Source organism: Tinamus guttatus, unplaced genomic scaffold (assembly GCF_059628265.1).
Source record: "Tinamus guttatus ecotype Peru unplaced genomic scaffold, ASM5962826v1 Tinamus_guttatus_pri_ptg000287l, whole genome shotgun sequence".
NCBI classification, from domain to species: domain Eukaryota; kingdom Metazoa; phylum Chordata; class Aves; order Tinamiformes; family Tinamidae; genus Tinamus; species Tinamus guttatus.
Window position 1 is genome coordinate 3,969,159 of NW_028288821.1, and position 22,064 is coordinate 3,991,222.

At 51.1% G+C, this 22,064-nt stretch overlaps 1 protein-coding gene across 2 annotated transcripts; it reads left to right on the forward strand.

The window, feature by feature from the left end:
- The first annotated feature begins 857 nt into the window (after positions 1-857).
- On the forward strand, positions 858-13,260 carry AMER1 (APC membrane recruitment protein 1). 2 transcript variants are annotated; one of them, XM_088527495.1, is made up of 2 exons: positions 858-961; positions 9,491-13,260. In XM_088527495.1, the coding sequence occupies exon 2, from the start codon at positions 9,585-9,587 to the stop codon at positions 13,041-13,043; it is 3,459 nt and encodes a 1,152-aa protein (XP_088383621.1). In that variant the 5' UTR covers positions 858-961; positions 9,491-9,584; the 3' UTR covers positions 13,044-13,260. The 2 variants fall into 2 exon arrangements, with proteins under 2 accessions (XP_088383621.1, XP_088383622.1); XM_088527496.1 differs by lacking the exon at positions 858-961 and adding an exon at positions 1,611-1,647.
- Positions 13,261-22,064: the final 8,804 nt, after the last annotated feature.

A 22,064-nucleotide genomic window follows, 5' to 3' on the forward strand; every position in this document is an offset into this window, starting at 1 on the left:
AGACTGTGCCTGTGGTGACAGCAGCACATGGTGTCGTAGGACCAGAGCCGTGTCACCGCAATACGCACATGCCCCTGTTTGCTGTGGTGTCACTGTGTCACCCATGGGATCTTAGCTGAGCACACATCACTGGGGTGTCACTGTGCCATGCACACCATGTCACTCATGGTGTCACTGTATCACCACAGTGTCACAGCTGTGCAATGTCACAAAACCAAGGTGTCCTCATGTCACCCGTGAAGTCGGAGTGCCATGTGCACCATGCCACCCAACTGTTGTGACCCTGTGTCACCAATGTCATGTGTGCATGGTGCCAAGCTACCAGGGTGTTCCCATGTCACCCACAGTCACGGTGTCGCTGTGCCAGGTGTGGTGTCACAAGCACTGTCACACCATAATGCTGTCACTATATCACCCACTGTGACCCATCAGAGTGTCACAGTGCCACACACAGAAGGTGACACATGGCATCCCGTGTCGCCTTTGTACCACATTCACGCACAGCCGGGCGCCACCCACGTGTCCCGGTGCCACACCAGCTGCGTGACGTCACGCGCGGTCCCCCCGTGCCACCTGTCGTGTCACAGCCACGCGCGGAGCGTCGCGCGGGCTCGCGCGCGGTGTCCCCCGGCGTAACAGCGGCGCCCCGGGGAGGGGGCGTCACCGCCGCCAACGGCCGCCAACGGCCGCCGCCACCGGCCGCCCCGCCCCGCGCCCCGCGCCCCGCCCCCGGCGCTGCCCGCCCCGGCGCTGCCCGCCGCCCGCCGGCGCCGCGCGGGGCGGACTCGCTGACCCGCCCGGGCCCGCCCTCCGCGCCGCCGCAGCGCCCGCCTCGCCAGCGCGGCCGGCGCGAGCGCAGCGCGGCGGGGCAGGGGAGGCCGCGGCCGGCGGGGCGGCCCGCGCCGCGCTCAGCGCCCGCCCTTCCGCGGAGCTTCCCCGCGCGCAGCGGCGGCCGCAGCCGGTAAGTGCCGGAGGGACGCGGGCCGCTGCGGGCGGCGGCGCCCGGCTTTTGTGTGGCCCGGGCCGGGCTCGCCTCTGCTCGCGGCCTCGCGGCGGCCCCGGGCTGCGCGGCGCCGCGGCGGCTGCTCGGCCTCGCTCTGGCGGCGCCCCGGCTCCCTCGAGTGTCGGCGCGTGTTAAAATCGCGCCGCTCGTTCCCAACTTGCCAGGGGTTCTGCCCAGCGCCTCGAGGCCGCGGGCAGCGCTTCGCGTGGCGGCCCCGTCTAGAAGCGGCGGCGGGCGGTTGGCAGCGGCTCTGTGGGTTGCATCGGTGACGGTTTTCGTTCCGGACTCCTCTGCAAGCTGCGGTTTTGGTGGGGTGACCGAGCGGCGTCGGCGTGTGCGGCCGTGCTCGCGTGGAGGCTGTGCCAGCAGCGCGCGTGTGCCCGCGGCGTGGCCGAGGATGGGTGCGCTGCCCGCGTGGCTCTGAGCAGCAAGCAGCGGAGCCGCTCCAAAACATGCCTCTTTGGAGAGCTGGTGTCGTAGCCTGTGGGATGCTGGAGCTCTGAAACTCGAGACCTTTCTGTGCTCTACAGAGGCTTGTAGGACCTCTGGCCAGACGTGTTTGTAGGGAGACTGGGGATGCAGATGCCACTGGGAGTTGTTCCAACAGTGAGATTGCTCCATAAAGTCCCGTCCCATACAGGGAGGTGGGTCACAGGCAGGGAGAACTTGTGCTCGAGATTAGAAGTCTCAAAATGGGCCTGGTGTCCCTGGAGAGCCACAGCAGCGTCTGGCAAGCAGAGAAAGGAGAGCAACCTGCTCTATCCACATCCCCAGCATGAGGGGACCATGGCTGAGGTTCCCCTTTTGGGAACCACTTCTCCCTCTAAACCGAACCAGGCTGGGAGATGCTGTGCTTTTACCGTCTCGTCCTCTCCTTTTCTCTGCTGATTTCCATGAGCAGCCTCAAGAAGACCTGCTTGTGCTGTATTTCTGAAGGTTAAACAGCAGATTAACCCTGGACAGGTTGGGACGCTATGGGCAATGATCTCTTTGTCCTGCCCTCCTGTTTCTCCCCCCCAGAGCGGAGCTATGCTGAAGTCCTTGTTTGCTTGCAGAGATCGTGGCTTCAAGGCAGAGAAAATGTCTTGACAAATGCTTGAAAGGGAGCAAGCTCTGGGTTATCCTGTCAAAGCAGGTGGTGGACCCTTGGGGCTTTCTGAGCTCCTTCGAAAGCCTTTCAAAGAGAGTTTCATATGACGCTTTGCGGGGTCAGATGAGGCCCCAGGTTCCTGCATGTGTTTCTCCTGCCCCAGGTGCTAACACCGAGTGGCTTGTGGCCCTGCTTTTTGGTGGCAGGTGTCCTGTTGAGCAAAAGTCAGCTAGATGTAAGCTGCAACCGGAATACTGAATTTTTTCAGGGTGGCTTTTGTAAGAACAAAAGAGCTGCTCTGGTGCGGCTTGTGTCCGTGCTTGCTCTGTGCTTCAGGCTTCGGTTGGAGTTGAGCTATTGAGCAAATGTTAGTGTTTCCGATCAGTCTTCCCCTAGTACTGGGTTCTTTTGTTCATGAAATATATCTTTCCTCAGTTCTGTTGTAATGTTTCTCACCAGAACTTGTCTTTCATGTAAGAAAATGAATCGTTGGGCGATTGCGAGGTGAAGGACAGCAGCAATCAGGCCCCCTGGCCAACAGATAAGCTGTGCTTGCGGCAGAGCCCGAAAACAAAGCTGTACACGCATGGATTTGAGTGGGGAGAGGCGCAGGAATGCCTACGTAGGAGGAATCTGCTTTCTAATTCTGTACCAGACTTGAGGGAGGCGTTCTGACTTCTTCAATCAGAGCTGTTAAACTCGCACCCGGCTTGTAAAAGTACTCCCTTGCGTGTGTGTTTTTTTTTTTTTTGGTATGTGGTTACTACTCACAGGAGCTGCGATCTCAATGAACAGCGCGCGTGCGGCGCGGCCGCGGGGCGCTCCTGGTGTACCCCGCAGGTTTCCTGGGGCTCTCGCACGATATTTAACCCAGCTCGCTTTGGTCAGCGCTGGGGTCCCGTGCCAGTGCCAGGCAGGGGCTTTGCAGTCCGCAGTGGTGTGGCGAGCAGAGGCTCCCTTCCTGCACGCTGCGCCGCGGCATCGCCCGCGCTCTGCTCGGCCTCGCGGCGGGCAGGCAGGCGCGGGTCGGTTTTCGTGGTGATTTAGCACTGCTAAGCTAAGGCGCAGGAAGGCCGGGTCTGCGGCTGGCTGGTTGCTGCAGGCAGCTCTCCGCCAGGAGCTGGGCAGAAGCTTCTCAAGCCGTAGCGTCCATGGCCATGGCTGCCATCGTGGATGAGAAACATGCAGTTCTGGATGTTTTGGAGCTGCCCAGCACACCCTTTTTCACATCTGTAACATAATGACCATTGTCTTTGCTGTCTAGGGGGTGCAGCTCTGCTTGATGGACAGAAGCCTCCTTAAATGGCTTTGCATGTGCCTTTAAACTGGGGTCTTACTTACTTGACTTATTTCTAATCGCTTCCCATCATCTCAGCAACATCTCTACTGCACCAGATACATCTCATCTTTAAAGCAAGATGCTTATGTACGTGGAAGTACACACAACTGCCCAAGCTGTAGCATTTTACTGGCCTGAGGCCTCAGCCTGTCTAAATACATACCTAAATTCAGCACGTTAACTACTCCCAGATGGGGTAAAGGATCACCGCTTTCCCACTGGGGATGTGGTTATACCAGTAGAAACAGTTTGGGAATAAGGAGTGCTGGCGTCGGGCGCTCTTAAACTTAGATAGCTGCCCGCGTGACAGCTCTTAATGACGTAATTATCACAGTAGAAAACAAACAAGGAAAATGGTAGCTCTGACCCACGCAGTCGTATGGCCGTAAAATTCTACTCAGGCCTCAGTGTTGAAACTTTGACTTTCTCAAATTATTATTTTTTTTAAGGAGAATAGCATTAATGTGCAACTTTCCTACAAAATACTTTCTATTGCATGGTGTTTTATTTTGACAAAAATCCTGTATGCAACAGTCTATTTGGAGAAAGGGCCACGTGTTTTAGTGGCTTGCTGGCTGTCAGTATTCACAGCTGCAGTAATGTTCGCCTGTAAACCGAGGTGCTTGCAGTACGGTGGCGTGAGCGGCGTCGCAGGAAAGAGCTGGTCCTCGTTTGCAAGCAAGGGCTGCAAAAATAATAGTTGGGCGGAATTTCTCTGGGTGATTTATTTAAGTAGCAAGGCAGTGCCGTTCCTGTTGTCATGGCCACGGGGCTGCGCGGAGCACCTACGTGATCGCTTTGCAGCCAGCCTTGCAGCCCCTGCGCTTGCCGAGGGTCCCTCGCCCAGCGAGGCGGTCCCTCGTCCTGCCCGCCGGCCCGTGTCTCTCAAACTCATTCCAACACCAGGTTCTGGTTGACAGGGAAGCTTTGGGGCGGTTACAGGGGACTCCTGGAGTACCGGCTACAGCGCTTGTTGATTGTATTTGGGAGGGATCCATTTCTGTTGGAACAGGCATAGCTGCAAGGTTGCTCAGGGAGTGTGGAGCCTCTTGCTCTGGAAAAGGCTGGGGAGCTTGTTCAGCCCCAGAAATGAAGGCCGAGAGGGTGTCTGGGGAGGGGTAAATACGCTGAGGGACTGAACTTTGCAGGAGGAAAGAAAAAGCTGTCTGAAATAAATATAAAATGACCGTGAATAAAATTAGTTTGGGGAAAAAGATAATGATTTTCAGTTCTCAGAGCTGTTGATTTCTGGGCCAGTCTTCAGGGTTCTCCTGGCAGATGCTCCCAAGTGCTTTTGTGGAGGAATTTGATGGGTTTGTCGAAAGCGATTTGGGAACCTGCGGTGGCAGGGAATTTCAGAGCTCGGTGATGGAGTTCTCTTCCATCATTAATATCTCCATCCAGGTTGGTTGCACCTCAAACAAGATTTTTCTCAGGACCACAGGCTGAGTCATCTGGGGAGTCAAACTACACTGGGTTGAATGAAGCGTTTTCTAAACCTGAGAGCTGGAGCAGAATTGTAGTTTTCTAGCATGACTAACGTGTTATTTGAAAGGCCCAGGGGCAAGTTTTCCATCCACTGTGATGGCTTCTTCTGAACCCCGGGCCAGTCGTGCTGCAGAACTGCATTAGCTTAGGTGTCGTGTGAGTTTTCTGTCGCTCCAGTGCCCAGCACGCTGTACTGATGCCACCATGCCCGGGCTAGTAGCCCTGGTCTCCCAGTGCACTGGAGGTTTCCTCAGCTTCTCCAAGGCAATGGTGCCTTTGTCTCCATTGCTTTCTCTGTATAAGGAGAGCTGAATTACCCCCAGCTCTGCCTGGGCTATTGTATTGACCCCAAGACAGATGGGGCTTGTTGCTATTCACACTTCAGAATTGCCTAATGCTCTCAACTGTTTTTACTTGCAAAGCCTAATAACTGCTGTCAGGCTTCTCGAGAGGGACAGCACCGATAACGGAACGATTAACCGAACGATGGCGATTTCGCTGTGGCTAGTCGGGGGCCAGCCCTGCCCGTGTTGTTTGCTTTATGTCTCTTTTTTTCCTTTCCAGCCTGGGATTACCAATATAGGTTGCCTAGAGATGCGGGAGAGCAGGAATTGCATGCCTGTGTTCATGTCTAGTCCCAGGCAGACTCACACACTGCACCCAGCGCATGCCTGCCTGCAGGAGAGGGAGGTTTAACATATATACTGAATGCATGCTCCCCTATACTTCTTTAGGCCATTTCTGAGGAAAATTGTATCTTTAAAAATGAAAGCAAACCTTGAGTTAAGGGTACTTTGTTTGAGACAAAGCCTATGACTAGCGCTCCAGCAGTTATCCCGGATTATAGAAATCCGCCGTTTTGCTGGGAACACTTCTGCACTCTAATCCTGTGGCTGGTAGAGATTCCTTTGTGATTTGGGTAAGTCCTTTCAATCTGCAGTCTCCTGTCTGTACCATCGCCATGATGTTACTCTCTTCCTCACTGCGGCTCCCAACAATTAACTGATCATAACTTGTCCTCCCTGGTGCTTGTGAGAGTTAATTCATTGTAGCTGAAGAGCCTAATTCCAGTCCAAGTAGCTTTCCTGCTACTACTAATTAAGGATTTTACCCTGTGGCTTGTCCTCTGCAGCGTGTTGAGAATAGGCTCTTGTGCTCCTTGCTGGATGGTTACGTGATGAGTGTCTGTATGTGCCTGCCTACCCGAGAGAGCTCGATGAACCAGGCTTTCTGCTAGGTTGTATTTGGGCCTTGTTGGGAGTTTCTTGCTCTTCTGGAAGCTCTGTGCTTTGTTGTAAGGGGTAAAAGAGGTAAGGTTGGATGCTGTTGTTACTGACATGGTATTTTGGTGCAGGTGTCTATGCTCATTGGGGAGACGGAGCAGGTTTCTGTAGAGCCCAGACTGCCAGGCGGAAGGATCCTTCTGGTGCGCTGCCCCCCAGCACTGACGAGGCCAGGGTACGCTGTGTGGTGGGGGGTCCTGCAGCGAGGGTTCACGGGGGATTTCTGGCGGGTTTCTGGACTTGCAGAGAGCGAGCCCGCAGCGGGAGACGCGCTGCTGATGCTGCAGCTGGGGCGGAGATAGGGCCAGCCATTGATTGCTATCAGTCACCCAAGCTAATCTCTGGTGCAACGCAGTGAGAGGATTTAGCAGCCTGTTTGCTATAGGAGGTGTCTGCATGAAAGGGAGAGACTTGACAAGCTGCCCAAGACCGAGGTGTATTTAGGGGATAAAACCATGGTGCTTTCCCAAGGCTTTTGGTACAGGCTAGACTTTCCTCTTCTGCCCCCTGTTTTATTTATTTGTTTAATGCTCTGGCGGCTGTGAATTTCCGTGGATGCTTTCTTCAAGACTTGAAGAGCCCAACTGAGTTCATAGAATTGTAGCATTATTATGGTTGGAAAAGACCTTCAAGATCGAGTCCACCCATAAGCCTGAGCTCATGAAGGTCATTCTTTCTTTAGCAAGTATTTGGGAGAAACATTTGTTTTTGTTCTTTTACATTTTTATGTGTTCGTTTTTACTCTGTGAAGTCCTGCAGCTCTGACAGGTACCTCAGCATAAGCAGAGACCTATGCAGTGAGGTCTAAGACCAGAGTGGCTGCACCAGTGCCACCTTTGTTTGCTACAGCCCAGCCTGGTCAGCACTAGCTCTGAATCCCACAGTCAGGTAGAATTTGCCAAGGGACTGATTGACTGTTGTCCCCTTTCTGTCAGGGTCTGTCCTATTGTGTGTCCTTGGTGCCCAGGTAATGCTGGAGGAAGGAGTGTGATGATTCTAGCTTGATTTGGGAGCAGAGCATCCCATTGCACAGCTATGCTCTGCCAATCTCCCAAATCCAGCCTGAGTGGTGGGCAAGGGCCCTATTCCTACCCAGGACAGACCTATTAATCCAACTTCCTTCCCCTATCCCCCTTGGCCACCCCAGAAAGCTGCATGTCGGTGAAGTGCTGCCTCTTATTTCTGGGTTTTAACCTATTTCCATATTTCATTGATACAGCTGTTTGCCCTTGGCGTCAGTTTTTCTAGTGCCTATAAATAGAAGTGTGGTCACAGCAGTGAGCGTTTATTGATGTCAGTGCTGACACAGAGCCAGGACAATCTTACTTTTGATCGGCATTTTTGAAAATGTTGATTCTGTTTCAGTTTTTCCCCACATTTTAAACATGTCATGTCCACACAGATGTCTATTCGCTGTTTTCTTTAAGCCCTGTCTAAGCAGGACTCTCCAGAGAAACTCCACGAACCTAGGAGAGCTCCACTGCTCCTCTGGAAGGGCCCCAGAAGAGCCAAAGGTGCTAAGAAGTGGTCCAGTGAGGTCTCAGAAAAGCGCTGAGGGGCAATGTGCTCAAGAAGAGCCTTAGGAAAGCTCAAAGAATGAATGAAAATAGGCTCTGGTGACACACTGCACTCCAGAAAGGATCTAGAGCCCCAGGTGTGCTCTGGAGAGTCTCTGGAGTTGCTCCAGCAGCCCCCTTTGCACTTTGGGAAAGCAGTAGATGGGCCCCAGAACAACCCTAGGGTTGTGCTGGGGGGACACCACGTTGCTCTGGAAGGGCTCTAGGTTGAGCGTGAGTTGAGGCTGAGGTGTCTGAGCAGTTTGCTCTCTACCAGGGATATATTTACAGTGATGAATCCGCTGAAGAAAGTAGCCTGCATCAATGGGGCCTGCAGATCCAAACGCTCTTCTCCTGCTTCCCAAGTGTCGGCCAACTGACGGTTACATTCAGCAGGCCTGAATTACACTCGTGCCTTTGAGCCTGTCACTTCCAGTTGGCTTGGTGCCCCCAAGGGCTCGAGCCAGCCAACAGAAACATAACGAGGTTGGAATTAGAAGGTGGAATTTGGGCCCGCTGCGTACGGCCCTTCGGCGTGTGTAAATACAGGGACAGGACGTGCCAAAGGCTCCTCTGCCTGTGCTGCGGGCTGCCTGGCAGGCACGTTGTCCTCGCAGCGCTCGGCGGAGGGAAGGGAGAAGGATGTGATCTGCAAATGGGTACCTGCGCATGGTAACGCTCTGCTAAGTCATTGCTTTAATATAATTATATCCTGTCCCATCTGTTTTCCTGAGCTGCTAATTTTAGTAAGGAGGGTGAACACCGGGGTTATTGTTAATTGTAGAGGCAAATAAATGTTGTGATATTCTCCATTCTGACTGCCAAGGCTCCATATAAAAAAAATATCTTTCTCTGCAGGTTTGCTCTTACAGGAGCTAGAGGCTGTGGTTTGGGGTGTATTTGTCATTACGGATCTCCGGGTAAACTCCCTGAAAGCTTTGCTGGCCTCATACCACTAAGAGCTAAGCCTCAGGTATTAAAGCTCAGCAGTGCATTACAATTTGAGATGGATTTATTTTCTCCAATCCTACCTCTGTGAAAAAAATACTATTATTTGATTTCTTCTGTTATTGTGATAAATACAGGTTCATGGTTAAAATCTTTCTTCCCCCTGATAAGGGTGGTTGTAGTGAACTGGCTTTAGTGCAATTCTTTCTTGCTTGCAAGATGATTTTAAGAACAAGTGAAATGTAGTGTGGGGAAAAAAAGCAGGTGCAGTAAATTACTTTGGAAACACTGGATGCAGACCTTTTAGTACGCACGTGTCTTGGTTTGATTCTCTGTCAAAAAGCTTCCTGCATTTTGTTGCCACATGTGGCAGAACTGGAGGTCAATTTGGGCAGGTTTCAGTGCCCTTGGAGAGGCCTTGCTTCCCGTATGGGGTGGCTTTTGTTGCTGGACTGAATAGCTGCCTTGGTGTAAAGGGTTGTGAGGGCAGTGCGATTGGAGAGAGCCACCAGAGAATGAGGTGGCTCTGAGGTCGATCTGTCTGTCCCCAGGAAGCAATATTACTGCCAAATAGAAACATGTGGATTTCCTGATCTAGCAAACTGGTAAATACAAGCAGCGTGATGTTTTCATGCCATGCTTTAATGGGAGGAGCAAGCAGAGAAGCTCTTGGAGGTGTCAGCAGTTACCATACCAGCTGGTGTGGAAGTCTCTTGCCTGGTTGCACCTATTCGAGTGACTTTGCTGCTGTCTCCTCACGTCTTCTTTCTCTCTTTGCTTTAGATCAGTCATGATGCTTTGGTCCGTGCGCCCTGAAGAAGACTCTGCTACGGAGGTCGTTGTTTCCAGCTAGATACACCTGAACCGAGCAGCTGCCATGGAAACGGACTGCACGGAGGAGGCTGGTAGGAACAGGTCCCAGTCTGTGATCTGCAGGCAACGCAAGGAAAGCGACCAGCAGCAGGAGGAAAACACTGCGGGAGAACGGCTGTCCGGATGGAGCGATGCCTCTGCTGCAGCTGTGGAGCAGCAGCAGCCTCAGGCCCCCCCTGGCAAGCTGAAGAAAACTGCCTTCAAGCTGTTCGGAGGCAAGAGGAGCATATGTACGCTGCCGAGTTTCTTTGGGGGCAGAAACAAAGGCCAAGGGAAAGGAGCCTCCAAAAAGGGGCTCAGTAAGAGCAAGACCCATGATGGGATCAGTGGTGCTGCGTATGAGGAGAGCAGCAGGGTGCAGCTAGAAAACCCTGTGAGCGGAAGCAGGGATTCGCATCCTTGTCCACTGCCAAGCTCCCAAAGCGCTCATGTGGCCATAGACAGCAGTGTCAAGGTTGATTTCAACAGGCAGGACAGCTCTCCACCAGGGAGTATTGAGGGCTGTGAGAAGAAAACCAATGGGGACAAATCATTGTCCTTTCCCAGGCCAAAAAAAGGCCTGAAAGGATTTTTGAACAGCATCCGGCGCCACCGTAAGAGCAAAGCTGCTGAGTGTGAGAAAACAGAGCTCCCTGGGTGGAGCGAGGATACAGAGGAGGCCAAGAAAGCTCAAGGCATGGGAGCTGAAGCCCAACGAGTTCCAGAAGAAGGGGGACTGAGACCTGCCCCTCTTGCCTGCCCAGAGACCTCTGAGGACAGCTGCTCTGTGGGCACAACAACCAACCTTGGAGAGGCTGCTGAGCCAGACTGGCCCCTGGCTGATAAAGGCAGCTCTGAGGAAGATGCAGCAGTGGCACCTATGAACAAGGATATTCTAGATGCAAAATTGGAGGCTGATGCTGTTGTCTGCACAGAGTCTGATTACAGCCACCTCCCTGGGGCCCTTCATGCCGACTTCGCAGACAACGACCCTCCTTCATTACACTCTGGGGACCAGATAAGCCTTATCTTTGGAGATGTCACATCCCTTAAGAGTTTTGATTCCCTCACAGGGTGTGGGGACATCATCGCTGAGCCTGACATTCTCAGCATTGCTGAGAGCACGATCTCTGTGGAGCGCAGCAGGGATGCTGCTAAACGGAGCTCCTGCCTCGTCACATACCAGGGAGGTGGGGAGGAGATGGCCATGCCTGAGGAGGCAGAGGAATACCTCCAGCAGGTGTGGGACGGCACTGCTGAAGGTGATAGGAGCTATGATGCCCAACTGCCTCCAGCTGGAAGCAGTCATGAACCACCAGTGGTGAGTAGCAAGTTAGACGCCCATGGTTTGCATGAGGTGGAAGCCCACCCTTATGCAGTGGGGGGGATGGATGACGTGGAACTCCTGACACCCCAGAGTGACCAGCAGGAGTCTGCACCCAACAGTGATGAGGGTTATTATGACTCCACCACGCCAGGGCCAGATGATGAAGCTGGAGATGGGCTTGGTGAGATCAAGAAGGATCGTCTGCCCAGAGACAGTTATAGTGGCGATGCACTTTATGAGTTTTATGAGCCTGATGACACACTGATGAGCCCCTGTCAGGGTGAAGAATCCCTTTTTGAGAGCAAAGTGTCTCATCCAGAGATCTTTGACTACTTCTTAGACTTCTGTCTCCCTGCTGAGAAGAGCCTGATCCAGATGATGGGTCAGAAAAGTGGAGTTATGGAAACAGAAGAAGAGCGGCTAGCTGCCATTCAGAAAGAGTTGCTATACTGGGAGCTGCAAAGGGAACCAGTCTTGAAGCGACTTGATGTTGCCAGCAAAGAGAAGTGTCCCAGGGAAAAGCAAAATGTTGAATGTAAAACTAGAGCAGCCAACTTGATTGGCAAAAATCAGAGTTGCCTTGGTAGTGAGCAGTTTGCCTCTCAAGCTTCAAACAGAAGTGGGAGTAGTGGGGTTTCAGTGGCTAGGATTGAAAATCCAGAGTGGAGGGATTTTCCAGGGACCTTATGTCCAGAAAACTGCTACAACAGCCAAAAAGCCCAAGGAAGTGGCCTTATTCAGCTCATGAAAAACAACAGTACATATGATTCTGGCCTGGATCACATGGTGTTTAGTGGTTCTCCCCATGGTGGCTTAGCCCCAGGCAAAACAGGGACATTCCCCAGCTACAGAACCCGTGAGCATGATAGCTGTTTGCAAAGTGACCACCACAAAGGGGTGGAAACTGCTGCCAGGGAACCCCAGGTAGAAAGCGAATGTGAACCCGAACATGCTGTTAACTTCTCCCAAGCTCTAGTGGAGTTCACCAGCAGCGGGACCCTCTTTTCCAGCCTCTCTGAGAGCCTTGGTAGTTCTGACTCTGGCTCTTCCTTCACTCAGAACCTCCCTGTGCTCCCGACCATGGTCACGTTTGACATTGTTGATGTGGAGCAGGAGGGAGAAGGGGAGTGTGAGCAGCATCTGGAGATGAACACTGATGAGGACATTGCAGCATCCTTTGATGCCTTTGACGACAGCTACATACAGAAAGAGTCATTTGCTGAATGTGACGAGAGAATGTTTCCAGGATACCCCCACGGCTCCTTCCAGAGCTGTAACTGGGGTGTTGCCAGCCTTCCCCGCCACCTGCGTCTGCACGGGCTGAGCCCTTCCATGCCAGCACCGCTGTCCATTAACAGGAGGAGCAGGTCACTGGACACAGAAAGCCTGGAGTTTGAACTTGCTGACCTGCAGGTTTCCAAGAACGGCCTTAAGCCTTGCCAGCTTTGGTCTAAATGGGGCAGTGGCAAAAAGGGCTCTAATGGAGCGAGGAAGAGCCGTAGCAAAGGGGATGCCGAGTCCTCTGCTCCTGAAGGTGGAGAGGTTGATGGTGTGCTGAGCTGGCCAGGCTTGCAGCATCTCCAGTATGACACTGATCTGGCTTCTGAGAGGATGAAGCATTGGGGGTTTGCTCCAGCTGTGAGAGATGCTGTGATAGAGAGCGCTTGGGAGCCATCCGAGCAGCCAGACATGGATCCCCCCTTTCTGTCTCATTCCCGAAACAACCCTAGAGAGATTTTGGACAGGAGGCCCCAAGAGGCGGAGCCCAGCAAGCACCTGGTCCGACCATCCAATCTGCCTCTGCAGACGGATACTAGACAGTCCCAGGAGGTGTCCGATCCCTATCGGTATCACGGAGAAATTGTGGCCAAAAAGCTTGCTCGTGTGTTACCGCTGGGAGAAACGGAGTGCGATTCACCGCAGGGCTTCAGTTTTGCTCAGGCCCCAGAGAAACCGGCCAAGTGCAAACCTGTCGGTGTCGCGCAGGGAGTGCCCCAGTTTCACGATGACACCACCGAAACCTTAAAAAGCCCCGCGTGCTTCGCAGAGCTGCACGGCAGCGGCGGCAGGGAGCTGCTGAAGGGCCGGGCCGTGCAGGGCCACGCGCTGCCCGCGGGCTGTCACAGCACTACAGTGAATGTAACAGTAGCCAAATAGCTTCGTGGGGTGGCCGGGAGGGTGGCAAAGGGTTAAGGGGGACAGGGGTCGGGGGGGAGGAAGGTGAGCATTAACGAGTGACTTTAAATTAGTACTGGGCCAACAAAGATGAACTTTCTTGCAGCTGCAGTACATAGTGTCCATGCCGCTGCCATTCTGCGCTGCTGCAGGTACTTTGGTTTGATTTGATGCAACCTCCTAGATTCATAGATTAACACTGAGGCACTTTTTTTTTTCTTCTTTTTACCCTTTCAGTGCAAATCACCCCTCTTGAGTACAGAACACAGTGCAGAGTGTGCTAACGGTGCACAGCCCCATTGCTGCTAGAATAAAGTCTGGAAATGACACATTTCTAGTATGGCAGGTTTGTCTTCTGCAGGTTTAGCTAAAGGGACACCATCAACTTCAAAAGAGAGAAATGAAACAAGAGCCTTACGGTTTTAAGAGATTTGAAAAATGTCATTGGCTTATGAACTTGCTTTGTGCTGGGTGTGAAGGTCCTTTTCTGTGTGTTTGGGGGTCTCGCACTGTGACCGTCTGTGAAATGAGGGGCAGCGAAAAGCAGAGATGGGCAGAGTGTGGTGGTGCTTTGGGTGCATTCCCCAAAGGACCAGTTCTCCAGTGCAGCTTGGGGTGCGAGTCTTGTGAAAACTCCCCCGACTTCTTTGTCATCCCCGTGAAACGTTTCATCCTGGACAGGCTTTCGCTGTCTTCCATCATGCGAGTCGGTGGAGCTGAGAGGAAGCATGTGGGTTATTCTGAAGGAGAGCAAGGAAGGGAAGTGATTCAGCTGAGAGGGGAACTTTGCTGTAACTTTTATTTTTTCCTGCCTAGAAGAAAAGAAGGCGCTTTTGTGTGTGTGCTGATAACACTTTCCCAGCTCTAGTTTTAATTCACTTAAAGCATAACTCTCATAGAGATGTTCAGTTGATGGTGTCCCTTTTAAGAACAAAGTGTCGATCCCGTTTTCTTTGTAGTGGTCTGTTTTCATGCTGCATAATCTTCAGTGGAAACTTTTGCTTTGTCCCACATTCCTAGCCCCCACCCAGGCCATGGGGCACACGTAGCAGGTTTGAAATAAGCTAAATTGGGATTGTGCCTGTAGCTGTGAAGTTGCGGATACTGTTACTTTCTTCAAAAGGAAGTTTTGTGGGATTTTTTTTTTTAATTTTATGTTTATTTTCTTTGCATAGTCCCATATGAGGAAAATATTCTGTTAGTTGGAATACAGGATGTAACACAGCCTAAATTAGGCTTCACAATTTCTTCCTCCTAGCTGGAGGGAACAAAAAACGCTGGAGGTTGCTGCAGTCATTTGTTTTTCGTTTTTTGTTTTTTGTTTTTTTTTTTCATTTTTTTGCCTCTTTCAAGGAGTGTGGAGGAGGGCAATGAGGAGATGCACTCTGCTTGGAAGAGGCGGTGTGAGCTCTTGGAAACATCTGTTTCAGGCTGTTGGAGCAGAGCTCATACCTGTCCCGACGTCTCCTGTGTCCCTCTTGATGTGTCATACGTTAGTCTCTAAAGCAGATCTTCCTTTCTGTGACTTACGGATCCTCTTTCTGCTCTTGTTAAAGTTCTCCATTCTGATTTCCATTCAGCGAGTGAGGAAGTCCAAGTTCTTCCCAAGTTGCCCCTTCTCTGCTTTTTTTTGGGCAGAGTTTGCAGCACTTAAAGAAAAATACATTGTCACAATTGGAAATGTCACAATGTTCTCCCTTCTGTTGTAGCAGGTTGTGGGGGGAATGGCAGCTCTGTTCAGCCCTCACTTGATTTCGTTGCTGACTCCAAGCCATTTCTGCTGAAGCAGATAGGTGGGTGCTGCTCCCTATCCATCACCCAATTACAGAGGTGGCTGCAGCTGGAAAAGGAGGCAGCTCCCTGGCGTCGCTGTTACAGAGTACCAAGGCCCCCAGGGCAGGGTGGGCAGAGAGTGTTTTGCTCTGTTCTTCCAGGAAAGCGAGGTCCTGGTATTCTTATGGAGAAGAGACTTTTTCGGATCCTGCCCTCCAGTATCCCCGCAGAAGAGGAGAAGGGCAAGGCCAGGCTTGGCTTTTCAACACTTCTGTGTCCGTGCCTGTTTCCTGAGGCCCATGTGGACCCCTTTGTGTGTCCCAGGGGTTAAAGCTTCGCTCTGCAGGGAGCCTCGGTCCTTCCACAGGGAGTTGCTGGGGGCACCTGCTGTGCCATGTTGTTCCTCCTGCCCTCTGTGCAGCCCCGTCATGGCAAAAAAGATTTCTTGGGGCACCTTCAGCTCTTGGTGACGCTCGGCGCTGCTGTCCATAGTGGCAGGCGCGTGGACACGTGGCTGCCCTCAGTCCATACATGAGGTGCTCTGTCATCTGCCTCCCTTAATGATAATGAGTTTAGCTAAGGAAAGGTCACCCTGGCAGCGAGGGGCTTGGTGCAGGTCCCCACTCCTGACTTGGGAAGGAGTCCTTAGGCAGCCCGGGAGCATGTGCATCAGTGCCCTGCGAGCCGGGCTCGAGGGTGTCTCTGGTAATTAATACACCTAATTGGCATGGGACTGCTCGAGGGCTCCCTCACGTCGAGTAAGCACAGGTCCAGGTCTCAGCATCGTAGCTGAGGTCCATTGCAACCCCCAGCACGTCACTAGCAGATACTGCCAGCAACACCAGAGTTACTGTAACATATATAGGTGTTCACAGTGCTTGTTTGGCCTGAGCAGCAGCCTCTTACTGCATTTTTTTAAGAACTTTTTTTTATCATATTTTAGCGTGTCACCAAAGGCCATCTTGTAGGTTTTAGGGGTTTTGCTTAGTGTTTTGTTCATAAATGGTGCAGTCTTTGCCAAAGTTTCTGGTGAAGTATGAAAGTGTCTCAGTGCTAAAAATGAATGTTCAGTTGCAAGTGCATGTCTAATAATAATTATTTTGGTTGTAGGTACGTACTAGAGAGTTTATTGAAAACCGTTTTTAGACTCTAATGTGTGAAAGCAATGCAGCCAAGACTTGATAAGCTGACTTAATACCAAAGGTTTGTCCTCTTAATTTGATTTGAACTAAATGAAGTAGATATCTATTGATTTAATATGAGATTCCTAAAAGCATTTGAGAGCTAATTTACTGGATTATTGGAGTATTCTGCCCCGTTAACCCAAAGAAAGAAGAATTTTCAATATCCTAACCCAGTCTGTAAACTTTCACTGCTGCAGAGAGATTGGATTTCATTGCTTAATGTACTGCTCTTCCTAAAATATCTGTCTGCCAAGGAATGTATAGGAGCAAATATTCCCCACAAACATCAAGGGACTGTTAAGTTCTTCCTAAATTCAGAAATGAAATTTGGAAATGCCCTTAAGGGGGTGGAATGACCAGCGACGATTTCTTGAATGCTGATTAAGAAAGTGGAAGCGACGCTCTTGAGCTGAGGCCGACTGCTTGGGTCACCCTCCCGCGCCTCGTCAGGAGGGAGGGGAATCCCCGGGCAGCGGGGGGATCCTGTCTCCTCTCCGCTTGCGTTGCTTGTTTTTACTGAGTGCCAAATAGAAGCTTCTGCACCTTGTCCTTGTCCCCTCCATGGTTCTAGGAGAGACTTCGCACAACTGCGTAATCAAAATTAACACTGAAGCCCCTGGAGGGGGGAAGTACTTGTGCACTTCTCCCCCCACCCTTTCTAAAGCAATGGATCTTGGAGTGGAAGGGTAAGATTTAAGTGTGACCCTCCGTTCTGTCTCTAATTTAGCAGGCTGTTATTGATCTCTAGCTATGCGTAGTGGCCTCTGTTTACTGAAGCCCGCTAGGATTGAGTGTTTCAGAGTGTTTTGAGTAAGTGCTCTGGCACATTTGAGTGGGACAGATCCATTGCTGCCTTCTCACGGGGGAGAGGAGCTCTGCCAGCCTGGGAAGCTCCTTTTGGCTGGGAGCTGTCCTACACTACTGCCAGTCCTGTAGCGTTTACAGCCGCCCCTTAAACCCAAAGGGGAAAGTTTTCCAGCCTGACTCCTTGTATGGCAGATAAGTTGGAGTCAGTTTGAGCTCTCAGAACTGCAGCAATTTTAGTGATTTCTGGATGAAGCCTTAACCTGGTAAAACGTAGACTTACCTGAGGAACCGAGACTCGAGAGTAGCAGTTGCAGCTTTTGAGGAAGATGAGGTCTGTTGGGCCAGCAATGATTCAGAAAAGCCAGGAATAGCAAATTTGTCTTGCTAAGGCGTTAAAAAAATAACTCTTCCCCCAAATTTCCTGGAAAATAGCGGAATATTTCCCCCAGCATGAAAGACTTTGACTCAAGATGGTGAAATGTGGCTATTAAATTGCAGATTAAATCGCTGATATTCAGGTCAGTCTACCAAGTAGTTCTGTATTGCATTTTGGGAATTTTGGGTTTCTTGTTTTTTTTTTTTTTATATGCATAAGAAAATTGTCAATTTTATCTATTTTTGTATAGTTTGGCATTTTATATTCTGGGGAACTTTTATGGACTGTTCTTTTACTTCTGTACATTGTGTTGTAAAACAGTGTGTGGTTTACAGTTCCAATGGAGAAAAGGTAACTGTTGCTCTCACTGCTGCTGCCACTGCCTGTGCAATGGAAGAAAACCACCTTGCTTCTCATCCGCTCGTGTGCTGTGCTCTCCTACTTTATGTGAAGGACTAGTTCTGGAAAGCAGAAGCCAGTCCAGTACCAATACACACACTCCTTGTGGGCACTGACAAGATGTCTTTGTTTTAATACCAGTTTGTCACACTTGTCAACTGTTTTTTAGCTTTGTTTTTTTACCTGAATTTGTGGACTGTGATGATTTTTTTTCCTCCTAAAAGTGTTGTTGGCTGTCTTGAAACTAGAAAACCGTAGATTTAATTTGCAACTCTTCTGTGTGCTTAAGTTATTTTATCCAAAATTGGGGCTTCTCTTGGACCGCAGAGAATTCTGCTCCCCAGAGTAACTGCCTTTGGAGGGCAGAAAAAGCTCTTGGCTGGTGCCTGGTGGCATCTTGAAACTGGTGGCAAAGTTCCTCTTTCCTTTGTGCTCCCAGGTCGGATTTATTTGGGCCAGGTCTGGGCCTCGTAGAAGGAACTCGGGTGGTGACCCAGGAGCCACGTGGCTTCCTCTCGCAGAAGGGCTCTTAGCAGAGCAGGGAGGGCACCAGGGTGTCCTGCTGCAGAAGGCCACGTGGCTCTGCAAATGCGTTTGCTCTGTGTGCTGGCCTGAGCTAGAGATACTAGCTTAGTCCAGCAGCAGCTTTTCCCCTTGTGTGGGCAGTATTGTGAGCTCCGTGTTAGCAAATCCAAATGAACTAGAGGGATTTTTCAGCTCCTTACTCCTGTTTTGCTGTGCTGGAGTCTCAGTACCTGCAGTGCCGCTGTCCACATTGCCAGCACGAGTAAAGATTCTCTCCGGCACGATGCTGCCCTGGCCTTGGCGAGCTCTGGCTAGGAGTCATCGTTAAAAGGAGCGCTTGTAAGCTAAAACCTAACACTTTTTGGTGTGGTTCTTACTCTCTTTCTTTTTTAGCTGGATGAATGTATCATTTGGTTAGCTTGCCTCTAAATTGTGCCCCCGCAGTTTGCAACTCTGCGTGAGGGGTGTAAGGGCTGATGTGACTCCTCTGCAGAAGGACACGATGCATTGGGTGGAAGGGAGCAATGTCAAACAATGGCTTGCAAAAAGAAAAGTACTGATAAGCTAAAAGATTGCAGCTGAAAGCAGATTTTTTTTCCCCCCACGCCTCCCCCTTGCCCCTTCCTGACCAACGGCAGCAGAAATGGCAACTGCAGCCAAGGCATTTGGCTCTGTGTGGATGTTTACGTCTTTTAATGAAGTAGCTCTTAACCTAACAGTGCTCCTTTTTGTTGTTTTGTTTTGCCTCCTGGCCCTGGAAGGCCGGACCTTCCTGAGGCGGGCTCACCCGCAAGGCGCTCTGCATTCCCCAGCTCCCTCGCCTTGTATCCAGCCCTACCTGCACACCGAGCTGCGTTAAGTCTAATGGGACGAGCCTTTTTTTTTTTTTTCCCTTCTTTTCTCCCGTGTTATGTTATCCTGAAAATCAGAAAGACCTTCAGCTTAGCCAGCCTGTCTGCCCCGCGCACATTCCCCCGGTTCACAAACATTCCAGTCCCTCCGCTGCCCCTTCTGCAACTGCCTTGCTCGTGGGAGAACAACGCAAGAAGCGACACGCAGGTGAAGTGAGGAGGTGCAGGGGAGCCCCGCAGCCCTTCTCCCCGGCCACGACAGCTTGGCCTGGTGGATGGCAGCTAGTTTCTCTCCAGCCCCTGCTAGGTGACTGATTTGGTTTTGTTTCCACTTTATTTTTTTTCTGGTCTCATTGCTTCTAGTTCTTCACACTTTTTAATGTATTGACTGTGTTTTAAATTGAATGTTCCTTTCACTGCAATCTAATGAATAAACTTCAGGTTTTTAGAGAATATTCTGTTCGGTGTGGTTTTGTTCCCAGGACTCGGGTGCACAGAAGAGGAGAGCAGCTTCTGGCTTCGCTCCCTGAGTCCGTGAGTCGTTTCCTGGGTTGGGTCCAGCCTTGCGAAGTGGCAGCAGCTGCTGTCACGGGGACACTTAGCGGCACGTCAGCATGGGGCTAATTGGGCTTGTTTCTTTTCAGGGAGATAGAAAGGAGCAAAATCCAGAGGAGTTTCTCGGTTGCTCCTGTGGGCAAGCTGGCAGGTAAAGCTGCTCCGTTCACCAGCACTGTGACCATTTACCTCTCATGGGGTTTGCTGTGAGTGTCGGGGAGGCTGTGCCTCCTGGGTGGGTGTTTTTTCTGTGCAATAAGCATTTTTGGGAGGGAAGCAATGCGATTGTATGAGCAGAGGTTTCCCCTTGTAGGTTCCAAATAGGTTCCCTTATTACCACCAAATCCGTTTTAATTAACAGAGTCTCCAGCACTGCTTTGCATGATGATGCTCCAAAATCCAGAGCTGGGAACAGAAAGTGCATGTTAGAAGGAAAGAGCAGGGCGGGACGAGAGGAGAGATGTCTAATGCTCTTTTCTGAGGGCTGTTCAAAAGAGAAACATCTTTCTGCATTGCTTGTGCTCCGTGTTCTCCTTCTTGTTCTTCAGTGCTGCTGTGCTGTTACGGCTGTCTCAAATTTAGCAGGCAAGTGCATTAGGAGCAGAGATAAGATTTACTAAAATACCCAGAGCCTACAAATAGGCTGGGGTGGATGGAAGCAACAAACCAAAGCTCTGGTGACTTGTTGCCCTGCATTCATAAAGGCGCACGGGAACGCTCCGGACGGTAGCGCAGTGATGGCCAAGGGCTCCAAGTGCTGCTGGCTGTCCAAAACGAAGCCCCTTTTGTACGCAAATCTGAAAAGGCGAAGATGAGAGGGCGATGGACGTGCAAGCACGAGGCAGCATTTGTCTGGGCCGAATAGCTTTATTTGATCCTCCTCTGACAGGGGAGAGGTCCGTGTGTTGGGAGTTGGGTGGTTCCGCCCGCGCTGCTGGCCGTCTCCTTGGCAGTGCTGACAGTACCAGGAGCCTCCTTTGCGGCCCGGCCTGCTCGCGTTGGAGCCGGCGAGCTCCCGTGTCATCCTGCTGCTGCCTTCCCTGCTGCCCGACAAGTTATTGGGGTACTTCTCAAAGTTTGCATGTGCAACACAGTATTTAGAAAGGAGCTCCTGTTCCCTCCTGCCTGCCCCCAGGAAAAAAGATGAATTTGTACGGGGGGAATTAGAACTCGCGATTGCCAAACTGCTGCTTTAGGGCCTCCAGAGGAGTTGTTGGGGACGACTGGTTTCCGAGCCAGATCCCCTGGGGAGGCTTTAGCATTTCCAACTGCATTCATTGGAAATTCATGACCATCGATTGTACTGAAGGGAAGTCTAAGCCTTTGTCTGCTGCGGGCTTTACTACCAACTGGGGATGCATTTCACCTTCCTGGTGTTTGCTTCTCCTTCACCGTCCAAGAGCTCCTAAACTGACCGGCATCCTCTCTGAAAATCGTGACTTTCCTATAATGCTCTGTCTGGGCAAAGCTGCTGCTTTGCTGTCTGACTTTGCATGGGCTGTGGTAAAACACTTTCCTCTTGGTAGCAGACACGTACGCAGATCCCACGGGACCGCTAAGGCAATCCCTGGGCTGCTGTCGTAACACAATTCCCTGTGTCTCCAGCAATTGTGTGCTGATCGCAGGAGATTGCTCCTTGGAGGACTTTGAAGCGGCTGGCCCGAATCCTTCATTATCTTGCTTTTAGATGCAAACAGGATTTACAACGGCAGCGGATTTTGATCATAGACCACCAGATGTGAGCGATGCTTGGTTATAGGTAAAGCCACTCTGGGTCGGACTAGCAGCTGCTCTGCCGACCCACCATCTGTTACCGTCTTCACCTATGCCACATGTCCCCAGAGAAGATGCTTGTAACCAATTAAAAGCTTTAGGCCACACTGACAACAAGACATTTGCAGCTTCGCAGAGGTCAGTGGTATTTACACTTGACGTCCCTAACAGGAGGCAGCTGGGAAATACCACTGCGATGACTAGTCATTAACAGCACTGTTTTAATAAGGGTGTAAAAAGCAGCGCTTGTGATGGAGAGGCCCTTGGATTGAGAAGGAATCGCAGCCTGATGCAGGTCTCCTCTCAGTCCTTGTCTGGGTGTTGTTGGTGCTTTCTTTTTGACTCTGTGTTGAGGACCAGGATTTCTGTGTCTGGACAGGGCGCCATGTAGCTCTTGTTCAGCGCTCTCTGTGCTCGAGCCTTGCAGCACCAGGTATCTAGTGAGCTTTCCAAACAGGAGAGCGCAAATGCCCTCTTGTGATTAGCCCTGGACTCGGCACAGACCTCTTGGGGCTATTACACCATGTTTCAACAATGATGTGGCAGAAAAAGATGCATTTCAATCTATTTCCCTTTTTTTTTTTTTTTTTTTTAAGAGAAGAATTTTCTCTTTTCCAAAGCCTTGGGGAGAGAGGCGAATAAACTCTGGCTGCTCATTGCTGTTTAACCTCCAGGGTAACAGACAGAAGATGTTGGTGGTTTTGTCATTGACGTCATCAGGGTCAGGGGATAATCCGTGGCGGGTGCCGATAACCTCATT